The following is a 21,501-nucleotide window of genomic DNA, read 5'->3' as shown; positions in this document are numbered from 1 at the left end:
CCTTCCAATATATGGGCATGAGAGCAGCTTGCATGTGTATAGTTCAGAAATAATGCTAACCCAGAGTCTGTTTCAGCCATTGTTGTTGTTGTTTAGTCATTTAGTTGTGTCCGACTCTTCATGACCCCATGGACCAGAGCACGCCAGGCACTCCTGTCTTCCACTGCCTCCCGCAGTTTGGTCAGACTCATGTTGGTAGGTTCAAGAACACTGTCCAACCATCTTGTCCTCTGTTGTCCCCTTTTCCTTGTGCCCTCCATATTTCCCAACATCAGGGTCTTTTCCAGGGAGTCTTCTCTTCTCATGAGGTGGCGAAAGTATTGGAGCCTCAGCTTCAGGATCTGTCCTTCCAGTGAGCACTCAGGGCTGATTTCCTTCAGAAGGGATAGGTTTGATCTTCTTGCAGTCCATGGGACTCTCAAGAGTCTCCTCCAGCATCGTAATTCAAAAGCATCAATTCTTCGGCGATCAGCCTTCTTTATGGTCCAGCTCTCACTGGCGTCTTCTAATTTCATGACTGCTGTCACCATCTGCAGAGATCATGGAACCCAAGAAAGTAAAATCTCTCACTGCCTCCATTTCTTCCCCTTCTGTTTGCCAGGAGGTGATGGGACCAGTGGCCATGATCTTAGTTTTTTTTATGTTGAGCTTCAGACCATATTTTGTACTCTCCTCTTTCACCCTCATTAAAAGGTTCTTTAATTCCTCACTTTCTGCCATCAAGGTTGCGTCATCAGCATATCTGAGGTTGTTGATATTTCTTCAGCCATACTTTTTGAAAAAGCTATCAGTTGTCCAACAGATGATCAAACACACCATAACCTTTCCCCCCAAAACTTGGTTTTTCCTCCCCAGCTGTTCTTGGCTTAAGGTACTTTTGTAGCTTTCTGAGCATCTGAGATGGGTTGGCCAAACAAACCATGGTTACGGAAGGGTGCTGGATTAATATTATGCCAAACTACAGTTAAAACAAAGGTTTGTAAGCCAGAAACAAACCATGAAATAAACTGTAGAAGAATATAATGCTTTAGAATGGATGCTTTAGCTGAAATTCTTGCATGGCAGGGGGTTGGACTAGATGACTGCTAAGGTCCTTTCTAATTCTATTTTTCTATGATTCCAATGTGCCTCTTTTGACAGGAACTTATACTTACATGGTTCTGATGACACTGTGTAAGATGCAGCATACCTCCCTATTACACCTGGTACCTTAATCCTAAAACCAATACCATAGTTCCATTAAGAGTTTTACTGACAAACATATGGCATAACCGCCTGCTACATTAGATAGACTTCACATACTGTATATGTATTTTTAGTTAATAAAAATGCAGCATTCTGAGGTTCATGAAGGCTTACAGTGAATGTGTACACCACCCTCCCCACAGTACCCATGCCACACACAGCAAATAAAACATATCTGTGGAAAGTCAATTTTCAATTCCATTTGCATCTTACAGCAGAAGGACAAGGATTGGATAGTAGTAGGAGGAGAGGAGTCACCGACAGGTGGGGAAACACTGTAAATATATCTAAGCTTCCATAAACATTGCTATAGAACGAAGGTACTGGGTAAATAACAAAAGTAAACACGAGTATTCAGTTGTGCTTTTGTATAGTCTGAGGTTTTCAGGGTGGATTATGTGCCCTAAACAGTTTCCAGCTTGATCATCAGGAGGAATTCCCAAAATTTTATTTAAAGGGGGGGGGGGGACCAATTAAGAAGACTTTCACAGAAATGTCCCCAGGGTGGCTTACAACACAACTCTGCACAATACAATAAAATATATAATAATAATAATATTTATTATTTACACCCCGCCCATCTGGCTGGATTTCCCCAGCCACTCTGGGCGGCTTCCAACAAAAATCAAAATACATTAAAATATCACACATTAAAAGTAATCTCTTAAAAATCAAATCCATGAAAGAACAGCATAAAAATCACCAGCAGAGATATTAATGAATGTATACACACACACACACACACACACAGAGAGAGAGAGAGAGAGAGAGAGAGAGCTACAGACTTTATCCTGCAGTAAATACATGTTCTGTGGCACCCATGAAATCAAATTTAAAATTTAGACTCAGACAGACATACATATAATATTTTATATATAATCTATCTATATATCTTTCTGTTTTAACCATCCATTTACAGTACTGTACAGTACTTCATCTCCCCTCCCTATGACGTTACACCAGGTGGAGATAAGAGAGCGCCACCCGGAAGTGACCAACCCACGTGGTTCTCTTCAAACGGCGGGCGCTTCCGGGTCACGTGACGGAAGTCGGGGCGGCTGGGTGAGGCGAGCGGCTGGAGAGGTTGGGGCTGGTCCCCGTCTTTCCAAAATGGCTTCGCTGCTGCAGTCCGAGCGCGTTTCGTACCTAGTGCGGGGCGAGAAAGAGATCCGCATGCCGCTCTCGCAGCTCTATTTCTGCCGCTACTGCAGTGAGCTGCGGTCCCTCGAGTGCGTCTCTCATGAGGTAAACTGGGCGGGGGCTGACGGGGCTGGAGAACGGGGGGGGAGGGAGGGAGGGCGCCGCATCCCACGCCTAGAGAGCCCGTTGATTGGCCCGTCCCGCTGCCACTCGCTCCTTCACTTCATTCTGTTGGTTAGGAGAGATGGATGGATTAGAGGGAGGAGGGTCCATATCATTCCTCGATTTACAATATATATGATGTGTGGAGGTAGCGTCGCCCTCTCCCTAACCACTATCGCAGGATGCCAGTTCTTCATTTTATGGCCTGACATCACTGGAGTTGTATTGTTAATTATATCCCTTCTTAGCCTCTCGGTTTCTTCCTTGGGTGGTGGGTGGTGTGAGCCTGCCAGTTACTCTGTTCTGGCAGAACTGAGTTATGCACAGTCACAACAACCTCTATAGCATTTTGTAAGCAGTAGGCATGATGGGGGGCTCTGTGTGCGTGTGTGTGTGTGTGGTGATAATTAGCTACACCCTCATTCCCATTTGGCTTCCTATACTGTATATTCAGCACATTAAAATAAACCACTTTCAGTCTTCTTATTTGTTCTTTTAGCAGCCTGTGTGGTGCTTGAGTTTTCTGCCCCATTCCTCCATTTCTATAGCATATTGCAGGGGTCGGCCAAGTTTTTGTGGCTTGGGCCGGTTCACGGTCCCGCAGACGCCGAGGTGGGCTGGAGTACGCATGCATGCGCAAATGCTATTTCCGGCACTCCATCCGGCGCGGAGGAGGCATGTGCAGCTTCCCATTGGCTGCAGGAGCTTCCTGCAGCCAAAGGGAACCCGACCAGCGTCATGGAAGGTGGTCCCCGTTCTGCTCCGCACCGGTTTAGTGCACGGGAGCCGACTGAGTGGGTGATGGGGGTCCATGGGCTAGTTAAACGACCCCCATGGGCCTTAGGTTGCTGACCCCTGGCATATTGTACCCTATTCAAGTCACAGAAGTGATTATGGATAAAATACAGCACTCTTACCAACTTAATAATAATAATAATTTATTATTTCTACCCCACCCATCTGTCTGGGTTTCCCCAACCACTCTGGGCGTCTTTCAACAGAACATTAAAAACAGAATAGGACTTCAAACATTAAAAACTTCCCTAAACAGGGCTGCCTTCAGATGTCTTCTAAAAGTCAGATAGTCCTTGACATCTGATGGGAGGGTGTTCCACAGGGCGGGTGCCACAGTCGAGAAGGCCCTCTGCCTGGTTCCCTGTACCCTCACTTCTTGCAGTGAAGGAACCGCCAGAAGGCCCTTGGAGCTGGACCTCAGTGTCTGGGCTGAACAATGGGGGTGGAGAAACCAGTTTCTTTCTCTTCTGATTAGCCAAGTCATTTTCTGATTACCCAGTCCTATCACAACCTCTAATTGATTGTCTTAAATATTCTGTCTTCTTTCCCCCAGTTTATTTGGATGTAAAGGGTGGTATTCAGCTAAGTTTTACTCAGAGCAGACCGGTTGAAATTAATGAACATAACTGAGATGGGTCCATTAATTTACTCTGGGTGAGAAACTTGTTTGAGGGAGTTTGAAACTGAATTTTCGTGTTACACAGAATTGTCATTTATATCTTAGCTGAATTCTTTTCACTCTTAAATATTTTTCGCCCTTTTAAGCTGTAGAGAATGGAGACAGCCAGTTCATAGTGTGCCAACCTCAGTGCAGCTTCTACCTTGACCATAAGATTACTAAATAGGCCTGGACACATGTTTTACTTTGTTAGAACATCAAAATAAGTAAAGTATCTGTAAAACTTAAAAAGCCATGCTGCTCTGTGACTTTGGGTTAACAAATGTCTAAAGATTAGAGCCTGCTTCTGCACCTAATTCTGGCATAGTTGAGGGCTGAATTTGCAACTCTGTTCACAAGTCACACCTGCCTGCCTGACCGCCCACACCTTGGAATTGTTCTTTGACAAGGTTGCTGAATTTTCTCTGCTAGAAGTCTAAAGTTTCCTTTACTGAACTAGAAATCTCAGAATAGTTTAGGGCAGTGTTTTTCAACCACTGTTCCGTGGCACACTAGTGTGCCGCGAGATGTTGCCTGGTGTGCCGTGGGAAAAATTGAAAAATTCAAGAGAATTACTTTATATATAGACAATATAGGCACAGAGTTAAATTTTTTAACATTTTCTAATGGTGGTGTGCCTCGTGATTTTTTTCATGAAACAAGTGTGCCTTTGCCCAAAAAAGGTTGAAAAACACTGGTTTAGGGAGAGGTAATAACTATTAAATTAGTTTTTGAATTTGTATAAGCTGAAAAACAGACTCAGGAGGGTGAAGTAGTCTGTGTATTTGACTGTCCCCAATGATTGTCCACCCAAAATCAGTCCGGTAAAGCTGTTTTATTCTTAAGGGTTATGGAAGAAATTAAGCACCTCCTCTTCTTTGTTCTTTTAAAGGTAGGGTTTTATTACATGCATTTGTTTGTAATGTGTCCTTTTGCTTATAAATGATATTTAAAATATACAATGTCTCAAGAATTATGTTATTCTGGGAGGACCAAAGGTTCAGACAAGTTGGCAATAAAGTACTTTAGTGTGAGCAAGAAATTATTTGCTCTGTTATTTCCACTAATGTTCAGAATAATATATTGTAGATGATGATATATGTGAGAGTGGCAATGTGGAAGGTTGCTAGCACATAGTTCAGCAACATATTGTTAAATTCCATCTGAATAGTAAGACAGTCATCATACTTGGCTTAGTTTCTGGGCATTAGAAGACTGAATAACTTTGCCAGAACAGTTTGTCTGTTTGAAGATAATGTTTTGTGTTTAGGTCAAGAAATCCCCCAGACATCTTAGTTTTAAGATGCTGATACTTTTTAGTGGTTTTGGGGGGTTGACAACATTTGTATTCATTATAACTACTCTGTAAGTAAACAGGTATAAGGCTGTGTACTTATGCATGACTTCTTCCAAAGAATCCTGGAAACTGTAGCTTTCCCTACTCACAGAGCTACAATGCCCAGCATCCTTAACAGACTCCACTTTAAAACTGAGGTGGAGTGGCTTGCCTAAGGCCATCTGATGAATTCATGACAAAGGTAAGAATCAGAATGGGGACTTGATGTCTCATAACTTGAACTACCTACTATGCTGTGCTGCTCTAAAAAAATTCACAGGTGTTGTTTTTTTTGTATTGGAAAAGGATCTGGTGAAGGATAATGGTACAAAATGAAAAAGGCCTTTTTGTATTTTTTAGGTGGATTCTCACTATTGTCCCAGTTGCCTGGAAAATATGCCATCAGCTGAAGCCAAGCTAAAGAAGAATAGGTAAGACTACATGCTACTTCTGTGATTCTCACCTTACTCAATACTTTCGTCATGCTTTAGGATAGTCTGCCTTCTATCAGTGTATATTTGTCCACAGCACCTTAGTAAGAATCTGAAACAATTTTGAAAATCCTCTCAGTAAGGATTTTATTTACAATGTGATCTCATTGTGATGAGGTGTGTGTTTTGTGTGTTTGACTTAGCACTCTGTTTATAGTCTGCATTGACAACTACTGACTGTACTCGAGAAATAATGCTGCAATAATTTACACTTGAGCATGAGCCTGTTTCTTTTTCACACTCTCAATGTGGTTTTTTTTTGTGAAATCACAAGAAAAGCACACTGTGGAATTGCTGGTGATCTCCCATGCTGCAAGAAGGCCTTTAGAATGAATTTACATCTGCTGTACATTGACGTCTGCTTTCGTGAATTTCTATGAAATACATGCAGAGTGGATCAGAGCACTTGTGGAATCTTGAATGTTTACTGTGACCAGATTTGAAACTTTGCCTACAGCATGTTTTGTGCCCTTTCACAAAGGGTGATGGAAGTGGAATGAAATGGCTTACTTTGTTTTTTTGTTGACTGATTCTGTAAAGTCCTTTCTTTCATAGTAGCACCTTTGGAAAGAATTTGGTTTTTTTAAACTTGTCAGAGGCAATTTCTGAGTTATAAAACAGAAAATCAGGAGTCTTGGACACCAGGTATAATCCAAACTTGAGTCAAACTTCCATGCTGGTCTCTCTCTGTTCAGGTGTGCCAACTGTTTTGACTGTCCTTGCTGTATGCACACTCTCTCTACCCGAGCAACAAGCATCCCTGCTCCGCTGCCTGATGACCCAGCCAAGACCACAATGAAGAAGGCTTATTACCTAGCCTGTGGCTTTTGCCGCTGGACTTCCAGAGATGTTGGCATGGCAGATAAATCAGTTGGTGAGTGGCATTGGTTTTCTGATGAATATTGCAAGTGTTGTTAGAAAACGTTTTCATGGCATGTTGTGCATGCAGCCTTAATTAGAATGTGGAGTGTTGTTTTTGTAGTTCAGTACTAAGAGTTGGGAAGATAAGTAGGGCTGTGTGAATTGCTGATAGATGTTAGCTTCCATTGGTGAATGGTGTTATTATTATGCTACCAAAATAGTCAGAATTGAGTTGTGAGGATGCGTGCCTATGTCCTTGGAGTACTGTTTGCTCACAGGCTGCATAATACTGTATAAACTAAGCAAAAAAAAAAAAAAAAAAAGCAGGTTGTATCCCACAAAGTTGTCCTGTTAACACAAGAACTTCTGCCTATGCCATTGGTGGCCAAACTTTGCCCTCCAGCTGTTTTGGAACTACAATTCCCATCACCCCTGGCCACTGGTCTTGTTAGCTAGGGATGATGGGAGTTGTAGTCCAAAAACAGCTGGAGGGCCAAGTTTGGCCAACACTGGCCTATGCACTGGGACTTCTTCTTGGGTTTTCAGTATAAATATATGTGGAAATTTCATGTTGTAACATTTTTCATGCTGTAGTATTATTTGCCATGTATATATGGTGGAAGGGAGGGTGCATGATTCTCCCCCACCCTGGAAATATCTTCTGCACCCCTAGCTGTGTTTCTACTGTGTTTTACCTAGCTGAATTCTAAAACCCAGAATAGTCTGGGTAGGTGAATAATCCTCAAGGAAAGAGGGCATTTGTAGGTGAAAATATATGGGTGTCAGATGGGTTCAACATCTCTTTCACTTGCCAGTAATTTCCTACAAATATTTCTCTGTGCCCCAGCATTCATGTTAACCTTCAGACACAAGTATAGAAAACACATCTTTGCTAGTATATTACATAGTTCCGCCATTTTCCTCTTGTGATGCAGAAGAACTTTTAGCTTTTGGTATCTGACATGTTGATATTAATAATACCAGATTTAATGAACCGTGATCTGGGTTAGATGAGAGAAGGAGAGAAGCAGGCAGTAATTTTGGATATGTTTCATTTTCTCTGTCCAGTGCATGTATTATCTCTCTCTCCCCCCCCCACCCACCCACCAGCCTTTTAAAAATTGCTTTGTTGTGTTGCAGCCAGTGGAGGTTGGCAGGAGCCAGAAAATCCTCATACTCAGAAGGTACGTAAATTGCTGCTTCTTTCATAGAGTAGCCTGAAAAAGAAGAGTCTTTGTATTGGGTCAACATTTAATTAAACTTGGGAGAATGAGTCCTGCATGGTTGAGGCTAGACTGCATCTTCCCCCAATTGATTTAGCACTGTAGCATCAAACTGGGGCTGGGGATGACATTATGTTGAGCAAAACCTACCAAGTAGTCCAAGCAGTTTTCCACAACATGCATTCTTTGAGAAGTAGCCCACCTACATTGACCTCATTAGCTGCTGGAATGCAGTTTAAACTAGCAGTCATCAGGAATTGGCACAGACCTTGTGTCATGCAGAGGTCAGCATCTTTCCCCAGCTCACATATACCACACTGATTTGAACCTTCTCATACAGACGCACTGCCGCTAACATAAATTACTCTGTTCAGAGTAGTTATTTGAGAATGAGAGCTCTATTTCCTGATGGCCACCTTATCTGTCTGGTCCTGCCTTTGAGGTGTAGGGTGTAGCTCATCTCCACCTAAGAGTAGGATATGATGTAATGCAAGCTTCTTCTTTTTTCAGTTTCTCTGAGGAAAGAGCAGTGGGTAAAATTGTTAGGATGTGCATGGCACTGCTAGCTAACTGGGTCAGTTAACTGATGTCAGGACTTGGGCAAGAAGCTGCTGCTGCAGCTCAACTAAGGAAAAAACAAAAAGGGACCCATACCCCAAAAAAGTAATCCACCATTTTGTTTAACCAGGAACAGCTTTTCTTCCAGTTCACATCTTAAACTGACATTCCTTTCTAATCAGATTAACAAACTGGTCGAGTATTATCAACAGCTGGCTCAGAAGGAGAAGATGGAGAGGGATCGTAAAAAGTTGGTTCGACGCAGACCCTACATGCCCCTTGCTTTTTCGGTGAGCTAGGACAACAATACAGAATTCTGGAACTCTTGGGCAAAATCAGAAGACAGTTTTTTAAAGGCATAATTGTTGTTTTTCGTTGAAACTTGTAAAAAATAAGCAAGCAAACAAAACAAAACAAAATTCTTCAGAGTTTATTGGAACCATGTCAGATCAATAATTTTCCAAGAACAAGTTCCAAGCATCTGTGTATGGAAAAATTTCAGAATGTTTTGCCGTTTATTAAGGGATATTGTCCACTACTGAAATGTAGGCACCTGTCATTTGAAATCCCTCAAGTAACCCAGGATTGTATTAAGAAGAGCAAGAATTATTCTGGGCTGGAAAAAGAGCTAGGCCCAGATGCTCTGCTTTCAGTTTTATAATACTGACTGATCAGTCACTAAATATTTGCTTGCCTAGCTCATAGTCAACACAAACTTGCTATGTGCTAGAAATCATAAGATGTGACAATATTTCATTTCAGTTTTCAGCTGTGCAGCCTGTGTCATTTGAAAGGCTTACTTTTTGCTTAGCTGAATATTTTTGCATATGCTTCCTACCTCTTGGATACCCATATAACCTGCTTGCTCTGTGCATTTGCTTTTGTCTTTATTGCTGCTTTTTTCTTGTCTCCGTTGCTACCTGCTGCTAATTTGGGGGCTCTCCGCAGCAACACACTATACATGTAGTGGTAAGTCCCTTCAGTTTCTGATAGTGTTAAAACCTTTGAAACCACTTGCGTTCTACAGTCATACCTCGGGTTGCGAACGTGATCCGTGTGGGAGGCATGTTCGCAACCTGCAGCGTTCGCAGCCTGAAGCGCTGCATCTGCGCATGCGCGTGATGTGATTCAGCACATACACGTGACGTCATTTTGCGCTTCTGTGCATGCACGAGCACCAAAACCCAGAAGTAACCCATTCCAGTACTTCCAGGCTCGGTGCGGTCCGCAACCCGCAGCGTTCATAACCCGAGGTATGACTATACTGGTATGTCAATATTTAGTGTACTCAGCCTTCTGGTCTTGGATATGCTTGTAGTACTACAGCTGAAGTCCAGTTTGCATACAATTAATGAGCCGAGCTTTCCAAACAAGGTGGTAGACCTATTGCTATGGACTTTCAGTACATTTTCGTTGTCTATATAAAGAATGATGTTTGCTGGTTCAAGTCCATGCTAACAGAGCGAGCTGGTTCACACATGCTAAGCCTCAGTTTATCTTAAACCGTGGTTTAATTGTGAACATGTCTTCTCTTATACAGTAATACCTCAGGTTACAGCTGCTTCAGGTTGTGTGTTTTTGGGTTGTGCACCGCGCCAAATCTGGAAGTACCGGCATGGGTTACTTCCGGGTTTTGGCACTCATGTATGTGCAGAAGCGCCGAATCACGACCCGCGCATGCACAGACGCAGCGCTGCGGGTTGCGAACATGCCTCCCGCACAGATCACGTTTGCAACCCGAGCATCCACCGTACTGCACAAGTCCCTGTATTTTGGTTTGCTGTGATGTCTCAACTAGAAACATGCACAAGCAGCAAGCTAGAAAGCAACTAAGATTTGTTCTTGGGTTATTTCTGGCTCACTGCCTGTAAGTAACTTTGGGTTCAGGCAACATGACAAGCCATACTATAGCTTGTGGAAGGAAGAAGCCACATTGGGACTCAAGCTGCTGTCAGGTGGGATTTGTATGATTAATCCATAAACCAGCTTGTTGTGATGTGCAAATCAGCTGAGTGTGTGGACAGAGTACTTTTTTCATGGACTGGACTCTGTTTAACATTCCAGCAGGATTTTCTGGGGTAGGGGCACTACTTATATTCAGGTCCTTTGGGGGTCTTTGATCCCTGCTCATGTAATCCTCCACCCCCAAAGCTATGCTTTCCTAAAGTACATGCATATGTATTGCTGTCTACAACCCTGCTGGTTTACATTTTAAAACGTCAAAGCTTTTTTGCATTATGTCTGTCTCTTAAGCAACAGTCATTATTAGAAGTATTCTCTGACTTAGATGTAATATCATAGGTCATACAGGTAGAAAGAAGTAAAGTCGAACCTCTGTTTACGTAACCCTCTGGTTACGTAAACTTCGGGATGCGCGCACGGCAAACCCGGACATATTTTACCAGGTGCTGCCCCGCACGCATGCGCAGAAGTGGTCCTCAGGTTGCGGAAACCTCGGGATCTGACTGGACCTCCGGAACGGATCTCATCTGCAACCGGAGGTACCACTGTACACCTTTTTTTCTCCAAGTGCATATTCCTTCTTCCTAAAATGACATGCACCACCACCTTACAAAATGACACAGGATGTAACAGGACTGCTTCCTGGGAAAATTTCAGTTGAAATCCCCATCCCACGACCCCTACAGCCAATGATTTCCAGAGTAGCATTGGGCAAATCTTTGTTTCTCTGTTTTCCTGTATGTTGATTGGAAATCTAGTGGCCTGAATTGCAGGGTGGTTATAGGATAACACTGAATCCAAAGAACCGTGAATGGATGGAAACAGGTGTGCAAATAAATATTTGTGCAAGTCTTCTCTGTTGGCTAGGTTCTTGGTGCAGTGCTCTAGTACAAGAGCAGCCAACTTGGTACCTCCAGATGAAGTTGGACTTACAGCCCCAGCCAGCATGACTAGGAAAGTTTAGCTGTATATCCATGATGCTGTTTCTTTACGGTTGATACTGTTCTATATATTTGTTACTAGTTGAATTGTAGCAACTTGTCAGTGAATACCTTGCCTGATGGTATTTAATCTGAGCTGTAAAATCAGTTGAGTATCACAACTATTTCTTTCTGTCCAGTGGTGTCTTAACTGTAGTCAAATATATTTTTGTCACAAAATTATTCCCAGTATGAGAACCGTTATGCTCTGAGTAAGCTACATTAACTGTCAAGTGGAGTATCCATTGGAGTATCATATGAAAATAGATCAGGGTAGGAGGTTTTTAAAAATAGGGTTGTTTCAGTGGCATGCTGTGTCCCTCTTCCAGCATTTGATCAATTATTTTATTTTATTAACCAAGCTACTAAAAATTCATTTGAACCCAGAGAGAAAACCATATGCATTGCCTGTGTGTGTGTGTGTGTGTGTGTGTGTGCGTGCATGCTTGATCCCTTATGCCCCTCAAGCTGTCAGAAACCACGTGAACCACTGTTTCAATCAACAGACCTAACTTTCCTTGCATACTTCTTTCCTAGGACAAGTATGGCCTTGGAACCAGGCTCCAGCGTCAGAGGCCTGGGGCTCCTATCAGTGCCCTCACAGGACTTTCGTGAGTGCTAGGTCTTTTTATATGTATGACGAGAGGTAAAATGATGTAATTTCACAAGCTTGCCAATTGCCGCTCATCTAGGGTGCAAATAAGTTGCCTGCAGACTGCCAAGAGTGATCCAGAGTCTCCCTCTGCAGCTTACCGGTATATTCAGGAGGAGTCTGTCCCCCACCTTTAAAAAAAAAAAGAGAGAGGTCCATTGCTCAGTTCAATGTGGAGTGTGCTTTTGCACCAATGTGTACTTCACAGTTGTGCCTAAACCTTCTGCTTTGTTTTATACAACAACGTGACTGCTACCAGACTCTTTCCTTAGGTTTTGTGCCTGAGATTGATTATCTGTGCTAGTGCAGTACACAGCATTTACTCATTCTATCTCTTTGCTGCTGACCTTCTCTTCAGAGGAAACCAACAGGTGCTTTTTGCATATCCACACCATACATTTGGTACATATTTAAAACACATGGCTTCCCCCAAAGAATCATGGGAGCTGTAGTTTGTTAAGGGTGCTGGGAATTATATCTTTGTCAAGATTCTTTGGGGTACAGTAATGTGCATTGGATGTGCCTTAAATGTATGATGTGGCTCTCTTTCAGGTTCCCTGTTCTTGTGCATGTGTTCTTGGAAGTAAGCCCCTGTGTGCCTTGGGATTTCAGCCATGCAATTCTGTGCAGCTTGATAAAAAGCCATTTTGTGAGGGAAAGGTTGAAAGCAGGGGGTGAGGGGAACTATGCTTAATCCTTTTCTATGTCAACCATTTGCCATTCTAAATTGTTCACTGTGAACAGCTCACCCCACCCCTGCTGTGGGTTGGTTTTCTTTCTTTTTTTGTAGGTATGTAGGGTTTTTCCCTCTTCAGCTCTTTGTTGCCAGGAGGTTGGGGGATCCAAAATATTATAAGAGGTGGCATGGAGGGCTGTATATTTTTGTAAACTGCTTAGAAGTTTTCTTACAAGCAAGCAGTCTATAAATGTTACTAACTAAATGAAAATAAGAGAGGAGGAATTTGTGGAAATCACCTCCCTTCCTCTTCTGTCAGCAGAAACCTTCTCTGGATCAAGGAGCCTCCATAAATGGAAGGACAGCATTAAATGCAATCTGCTTTTTTGTCCCTTTCTGGTTTTGTTGTTTTGTTGTTAATCCTCTAATCCCCAGAACAGCTGTTCTTAAGCAGTTATTTTTTTTAAGGGTGTGACATTTAAGGATGGCAAAACTAGAGAAAGTTAAGGCTAGTGAACATTGGTAACTTTTTCTTTATAATATTTACATGCCGATCTCATTTATAGTATTCTCCCAAAGATGGGAACATTTCAAGAAATAGTTTTGAAAAGCACATCAATTTTCGCCTTCACCTGGCTGAGCAAGTTCTCTCTCCCACACATTCTGTAGCCTCATGTCATTGTTCTAGGTGTTGTAAGGAGGTCTGAATGTCAATCAACAACTAGCTTACAGTTGCTCTGCAGAAGTTTAATTTAGCTGGTAATTGTAATATCATTGAGGCTATACTGTGCTCAGTTACTTCTAAGCAACTTTCTGATTATCCTAAGCAGCTGTTTTCTTCTTTTTGCCTCAGGCTGAAAGATGGAGAGGACCAGAAGGAGATAAAAATTGAACCTGCTCAGGCTGTGGAGGAAGTGGAGCCTTTGCCTGAAGACTATTACACCCGACCAATCAATCTGACAGAAGGTAGTAGCTCTTTTGTGCTCTCCTGCCCCAACTTGATGTGTTCGGGTGGTGGTCACTCATTCGTATTGTTCAAAACTGATTTTTTTTTTTTTGTAAAAACTTTCTGTACTGTGAACAGTGACAACCCTACGACAGCGCCTCCTCCAGCCAGACTTCCAGCCCATCTGTGCTTCTCAACTTTACCCACGTCATAAGCATCTGCTGATCAAACGCTCCCTTCGGTGCCGGGTATGTAGACTTTTCTGAAAAATATGTTAGTCTCTACTTCTACTGCTTTTGGTGTTTCTTTAAAAAAAAAATTGGCTCAGTGGTAGCATTTGTAGTTGTAGGCTGTTGTCTGCAGTTTGGCAACATTTTGTTAATGTTCGTTTCTCCTAGAAATGTGAACACAATTTGAGTAAACCAGAATTCAACCCTACATCCATCAAATTCAAAATTCAGCTGGTAGCCGTGTAAGTATTTTGGAAATGGGTGGAAGCAACAATCTATGACACTTACAGTTGGTTTTCTATTCTCTCCTGAGTTGTTCCACTTCAGACTGTAGGTGAGAGCTCCTAAAACAGAAATAACAGCACATAGCAAACTGGGATATCAGATAACAGGGATCTAGCCTAGCCTTCCCTCTGACACTAGTGACTTGTCTTCTACATGCAGGTACATATAGTCTATGTACAGAGGGCTACTTGGTTTACAAACTCTAGTTTTGAAATGTCATTTAAACCAACCTCTGTAATTAAGTCTGGCCCCATGTTCTAATTTAGTCTGTTAAAACACTGGAAGTTGTAGCAAATCTACAGTACAATTCCCTTTTTAATAAAACAACAATCATGTTGTGTTCATAGTCATCTACTTTTTCCACTTTTTAAAACATCACTATCTTAAGAAGCCATTCTGGGTTGAAAGGCAAGACAGATTATCTAAAAAGTGAAAGTACAGTCAGAAGTCTAGAGACGTTGGGTTCATACTTGAATTTGCTATTTACTTTCTTTTATTTGTATTGTAGCAACTATATCCCAGAAGTGAGAATCATGTCTATTCCTAATCTGCGCTATATGAAGGTTTGTTCTTGTGTATTTTGACCCGTCTTTCCAGAGGTGGGATTTTAAACTAGGGATGAGGACCAGTGGCCCTCCAGAGTTGGTGGGCTGCAACTCCCATCATTTATGACCATTGACTATGATGGTTGGGCCTTCTGGGAACTGGGATTTTTGAAGGTTGCATGTGAGTGAATATTAAACCAATTTATTTATTTATTTTATATAGCTTTTCATATTGAACGCATTATTTTTTTATAACCTTGGCTCAATTTAAGACACCACACCAAATCATGGTTTGAGCATGCCATAGTTTCAAAAGAGCCGCAATTGATGTTTGATTGGATGAATTGATTGCCAGTTGATTGGATGAATGAACTGGGGGGATCTTTAATCAACTTAAAAGTCCCCCCCTCCTGAATAATTGGATGACATTTAAAAAAGCACCATCTTGAAGCACAACTCATTTTCATGTATATAGGAGGAAATGCCTTTTGCAATATAATGCTTGCTATGACAAATAAAAACACTAAATCACTAACTGAATGATTGGAAGACTAGCTGTTTTTTAAATATGATAAATTTGTTAATTTTAGAGGCATCAGTGGAAGGCAGAAACATGTTTTCTGCAACAGCATAAAAGCAGGGTGAAAGATTTTTACTGAGAGTGATCTTTTCCTTTGTGTGTCTGTCATTTGCACAGGAGAGTCAAGTTCTCCTAACACTCACCAATCCAGTGGAAAATCTCACCCATGTGACACTGAAAGAGTGTGAGGAAGGTGATCCTGATGACACCAGTAGTACTGCTAAGGTATTGCAGCTTCTTCCTTGCATAGATTCTGGGCCATACTTTGATGCTGTGCTGGAAGCTACACTGGCTGTATGCTGCTGTAAATAGCCATCTGTCGCTGTTGTCTTCTTGAAGACTTAGGGTGGATTTATAAGTAACAATGCAAAAAAAAGACTTCCACTTGGTATTGGTACCCATGTGGATGCCATAACCACTAAGGAGTTTGCCATATTAGGTGGGGTTTTTTAAAAAAACAACAACAACACAACATTTGTGTATTTTTGCTCCCCTGGCTCCTTTTGAGAGGAAGGACGGGATACAAATATATAATAAATGATGATAGAAGCATGCACTGAAGATGTATTGGGTATTTCCATGCCAATGTTGTATCTTGCAGTTGGCCACAGGCAGTCTCTCCCCCCCCCCCCCATTACTTATATAGACTACAGGGAAAGCAGGGTGAATGATGATTGGCTACTTGTTGCAAAACATCTTTTCTACATAACTGTTTTTCAGGTGGTGGTTCCTTCCAAAGAGCTACTTCTGGCCGGCAAAGATGCAGCAGCAGAATATGATGAGCTGGCAGAGCCTCAAGATTTTCAAGATGATCCTGAGTAAGCTTTTCCATATCTTACAGACCTGTGTATCAAATTGTCATCCATGATTCATTGGTGGTTGATGGTGTTGGCTTCTGTCAGGTTGGCAACTGATAGCACAGTATTTATTTTCCCCTGCTGTGTAGTTTGGAATTTAGAAAGTAGTTGATAGAAGAACATCCCACCCCCAATATAATACTAGAACTTGGGGTGGTCTGTGAAATTGATTGGCAGGGAATTCAGGGCAGACCAAAGAAAACAAAAATTGGAGCCTTCCTTTAGATCCCTTTAAAAGGGAATCTGGCAGATTCATGGAGGATGGATATATCAATGCTGGTATGTCTCTGAATGCTAGTTGCTAGGAAGGCAATATGTGTCAATTCTAGTTTCTAGGCAGCAGCCTTGGAAGAGGGCTGTTGACTTCATGTCTTGCTTGTGGGATTCTTGGAGGAATTTGGCTGGCTGTTTGAAGCAAAATACTGGATTTCGTGGACATTTGGCCTGATTCAGAAGGGCTTCTCTTTCTTCTTTTTGAAAATTCAAATTCAGGCATACCCATGAACTGGTCTTTTACCACTGGGCAAGTCCATGTATTTGGTTAGTTCTGTCTAGCTATTCTAGTTGGCTTAAGCAACTAATAAACTTTCTTAGTGACGTAGCTCACATGGAAGAGTTGTGGAATTATGTTAAAACCTCTCTTCTTCCTTTGCAGCATCATAGCCTTCCGGAAGGCTAACAAAGTTGGGATATTCATCAAGGTCACTCCACAGAAAGAAGAGGGAGAAGTTACTGTGAGCTTTAAGATGAAACATGAATTCAAAAACCTTGCTGCTCCTATCCGGCCCACGGAGGAAAGTGATCAGAGTTGTGAGGTCATCTGGCTCAATCACCACGTGGAGCTCAGCCTGGGCCCTGTGCTTCCATGAAACGCATCTGTAACTGGAACCTAAACGATGGCCACACACTACATTGTGTCACTGTTCTATAGAAGAATGCATCTTGACAAAATGCTGAAGGCACTGCTTCACAGAGGCTCCCATCAGATAAGAACTCGCACACCACAAATTTCAGCCAAAAGATGCAGAGGTCGGATTAGAAGAGAAGAGCCGCACTCTTGGATGACTCTCCTCTCTGCAACACCTATGTGAATGGATGGTTCCCCCCCCCCATGCCCCACGCTTGGTCAGCTTTATAGCAGAAAGCTTGGTGTGCACATTTTGTGGTCATCTTGTATTGCTCCTTGATAAAACAGCATGGAATTTCCCAGCAAACGACCTTACTTGGCGCTCTCTGCATCGGTTTTGCAAAGCTAGTATTACATAATGCCAACATCTCTCTCCCTTGTGGTAGGTTCTGTTCACAGTAAAAATTATTCCAAGGCTGCAGTAGCACCATCTATAGTAAAAGAGCAAGCAGCAGCAGTAGTATAATGTTCTCTTGCTTCCACCTTCAATTGGATGTGCCATCTGTTTCAAATAGCACTTGTTGGCCTTTTACTCATGTACCAGAAGTTGATATTTCATAAGATGTTATCTTGTCCTGCATACTTTGTTAAGGAAAGGCTCTTAAGAAAAAAGGGCTCCTCCCAATATTCTGCAGGTTTTTGTGGGGAGGAGGGCGGGTCTTCTGCCATTCTTACATTGGATGATGCAGGTGTAAAAATGGAACAGAATCTAGGGTAGTCAATAAATGAAAATGCTGCTGTAGTGCACTTATTTGTAGCAGGCGTGCCATTGTGGGAAGCATCTGTGTGTTTTTTGTTAAATTATTTATTTAGGAACAGGTTTAAGACCAAAGATAGCTGAGAATTTTGATATGTGAGATCACTTTTGGTATGCTTTGAAGTTTAAAATCTCTTGAGAAAATAGCTACAAGCGCCCACTGTGCATCCTTGCACTCAATATACTTAATCCTTGATTTCCATACCATTATAAGAAAAAGTGAATGGCTTTCGCAAGGCTTTGTTAGCAGCAAATTGAAGAAATAAATGGTTGTAAACTATAATTCCCAGGGCTTGGCTCTAATCTTCCACCCACACTCATAAATTCAGCATTGCAGTGTTGCATACACACACAGACACAAAATGCAGAGATATGTTCCAACACAAACTTCTTGGCTAATATTTTTTGTTAGATTACTGAAAAGAAAAATGCATACGGTGGAACTTGGCTGCTTTTTCTGCTTATAGTTCTCAGACTACGTAACAGATGTAGGTGTGCTTTGAATGGGGCTCTGCTGTTGTAGCCTGGGAGTAATGGGGGCATGTGCAGATCACGTGATTGAATACTGTTGTCAACAGGTTTACGTTACAATATGAGAGCTTATTTTGCAGCCTCAGACAGAAAGAGGAATGCATATTTCCATCTTGGATTAAGGTACCATAACTGGGAAATGGACTCAAGGCTGTGGGAAAGCTGCTTTTCTTGTAGATTGCAAGTTGTTCAGAGGTATGTCTTCATTTGTTTGGCAGCATTTGGATGAAGGTGGCACCTTATCCAGTTTGTGCAATGGATGTAAAGAAAAGAGAAGCTTGATGTTCACAAGACCTATGTAGACTATACACAATATAAAGCATGAGTTTAAGAAGTCTAACCAGTGTTTATTCTTAAATGTGTAGTGTTTAGTGTCTGCTGATCTCTGTTTTTAAAATAACTCAAACTAACCCCTGATTTAATTCTGTCAAGAATTGGCTGAGTAATATTTTGGAACTTCCTTTTCGAGAGCTGTTGCTGTGCTGTGCTGAAGTGGTACACACCCGAAGCTTCCTTGCAAACATATAGGAAAGTCGGGGCATACATTGGAAGCTTGTTCATTTTAATCTTTTAGGACTCTGTTCTGTATTCCACACTTCAGCAGAAACATCTCACTGAATCCTCACTAGAGGACACTGGAGACACTCTGCCTTTATCAATATTAATAAAATGACTGTGTTGCCTTATTGTTTTACTTAATGTAGTGAACTTGAAATAAAGAAGCAGACAAAGCCATTTCTTTATTGTGTACTTTTTCTGGTAGCACCAATGCTTAGGGTGTAATGTAGAGGACAGCATCTGCCAGACTGTCTTTTTCTTTCTATGCAAGCATAATGGTGTTGGACTGGATTTAGGAGTGCAGCGATTTTAAGTGTACCTACTATGACCTTATATATGGGCAAAACACAAGCTGCGGGAGCTTGGCATGAGGAATGCTGTGGGAGCACTTGGTACAGTAGCGCTGATGGACCTAAACAGGTGGCCTAATCAGTGCCTGCTTGAGAGACCATTGAGAGCCACACATAAGCTGCTATTGGCTCCTAATGAAGACAGGTGTGTTTGTGAGAACAGCTGATAGAGCCAACTGCCGCCATAGGGTGAGGTAGATCATATTAAGCTCCTGGAATTGCACTTGAGCTACAGCCAATTTTGACTCAAGAGAAATGAAAGGAATATTGGAAGGAGACAGGATAAAAATGTTTTAATGTTTTAATTGCTGACTATGGGGAATCCAGTCAGTCTGCGTCCCACTTCATACAAGGTAAAGGCTCATTTACACATTCCTTACTACCGTGAATTATCACTCTTTCGTCTGCTCAAGTTCTTCCCCATGAGAATGAGTATCTTAAATGCCTTTATCACTCGTCTGTCCAATTTTGTAGTACATTAGCATCTTGGGCATACAAGCACTCAAATGTGCTTATACATTAATAATTAACATATTATTTCCAAGTGCTCAAATTGCTTATTTCAGTTATCCTTACATGATTGCTGTAAGGCACTTGGGTTAAGGATGAGAGATTATGTAATGCTTCCTAGTCAGTTTGTAACAAGTAATATTTGAACTAGGAATGGTATAGCTAGCTGCCGGCAGTGACTTGCCACTTGCTACTGACATTACTTAGTGATGGTTAAATTGCTATAAGACTGCCCCTTTTTACAGCCAGTGGTTGCTGCCATGTAATGTTTAAAATGACCCATACTGCAAGTACCTGTGCTTAAATTGCCACCTATCATAATTTAAAAAAAAATGCTATACAAAGAGCCAGTTGGAATCTTGGTTATTATCAGACTAATATTATTTGGGCACCACACCTAGAAATTATAACCTATAGTTGCCATTTTAGGAAAAGCATATTTCCTTGTAGACTCATGGAATGTCTTATGAGATGATGTCTGGTGTGAGATACAAATTCCTCCATCTGAAAACAATGCAAGAGCCACCTAGATTAGGCCAGTGGCCCTTCTAGTCGAGCAACCTGCTCTCAAAATGCCTGGGGAAAGCCTGCAAGCAGAATATGAGAACTCTGCCCATCTGCAGGTACGATTTTATAGTGGCTCCAGTACAGAGCAGTTGGGATGCCTCTAGGTTCTATCTTGTTCCCCTGTACTGCTTTAACACATAAAACTGTTGAGAGGACTCATCCGGAGGTTTGAGCTAAACTCTCATCAGTGTTGTTACAGATTCCTGGGAGCTTGGGTTAAAGTACTGATAGGCAGGCTAACCTTGTTTTTCGGACCAGGGCACCACCTAGGTAGGAGATAAGCTGTTAAGAGCTGGCTGATGATGGCCAGTCACCAACCTATCAATAGGGTAAAGCCTGTGTGAGAAAGGAGGGGAGGACTCTCATCCAACTGTCTGTGCCAGTGGGCAGAGAAAGAAAACGTTTGGGGTTTCAGCCTGGATGTAGACGGGAGGAAAGGTTTGAAAAGAAGGGGAGAAGGGAGAGCAGAACTCTTGGTGGGCTGACTGGGACAAGCTGGAAAAGAGACACAGATGGCTGTTTGGCTACCTTTGAATCCAATGCTGCAAGCTCCTCTTGAGATGTGAATGCTGGAGATCCCTCCACTGTATATATGTGTAAATGGAACACTTAATCATAAAGACACTACAGTCTCCGCTGTACCTCATGCCAAAGAAAAAAATCCCTGGGTAAGTGCCAAGACCTCTGGACTGGACTGCTCAGAGTTTGGGGTGACCTGTAATAGGATGCAGATGACTGGTCTGGAGGGTAGGATTTGAACCCATGGCTACAAGAAAGGAGATTCCGACTAATCAGGAAAAGCTTTCTGACAGTAAAACAGTGGAACTGTCTCCCTTGGGTGGACTCTCCTTCATTGGATGTTTTTAAGCAGATGTTGGATGGCCATGTGCCATAAATGCTTTAGTTGAGATTCCTGCATTGCAGGGGGTTGGACTAGATGACCCTTGGGGTCCCTTCCAACGCTACGATTCTATGACACAGCTGTACCTCACGTATCGCTTCTACTCACTGGCCTGTGAGGGGCTGTGAACTGAGCACTTTCCCGCTAGGCATTTCCTAAACACCACGGAGGGGGGTTGGACTAGATGACCCTCGTTGTTGTTGTTGTTGTTGTTCAGTCGTTCAGTCGTGTCCGACTC

General features: G+C 42.2%; 1 protein-coding gene across 2 annotated transcripts; it reads left to right on the top strand.

Annotated features, from left to right (window-relative positions):
• The first annotated feature begins 2,279 nt into the window (after positions 1 to 2,279).
• On the top strand, positions 2,280 to 18,717 carry DCTN4 (dynactin subunit 4). Of its 2 annotated transcripts, XM_033140302.1 has the most exons (14): positions 2,280 to 2,490; positions 5,697 to 5,767; positions 6,523 to 6,701; positions 7,829 to 7,872; positions 8,652 to 8,759; positions 9,418 to 9,438; positions 11,949 to 12,022; positions 13,593 to 13,705; positions 13,824 to 13,933; positions 14,084 to 14,157; positions 14,709 to 14,763; positions 15,443 to 15,550; positions 16,046 to 16,143; positions 16,838 to 18,717. In XM_033140302.1, exons 1-14 carry the CDS (start codon positions 2,356 to 2,358, stop codon positions 17,049 to 17,051), a joined length of 1,404 nt encoding a protein of 467 aa, XP_032996193.1. In that variant the 5' UTR covers positions 2,280 to 2,355; the 3' UTR covers positions 17,052 to 18,717. The 2 variants fall into 2 exon arrangements, with proteins under 2 accessions (XP_032996193.1, XP_032996194.1); XM_033140303.1 differs by lacking the exon at positions 9,418 to 9,438.
• Positions 18,718 to 21,501: the final 2,784 nt, after the last annotated feature.

This window comes from Lacerta agilis, chromosome 2 (genome assembly GCF_009819535.1).
Source record: "Lacerta agilis isolate rLacAgi1 chromosome 2, rLacAgi1.pri, whole genome shotgun sequence".
NCBI lineage: Eukaryota > Metazoa > Chordata > Lepidosauria > Squamata > Lacertidae > Lacerta > Lacerta agilis.
This window is presented reverse-complemented; position numbering and strand designations above follow the sequence as displayed.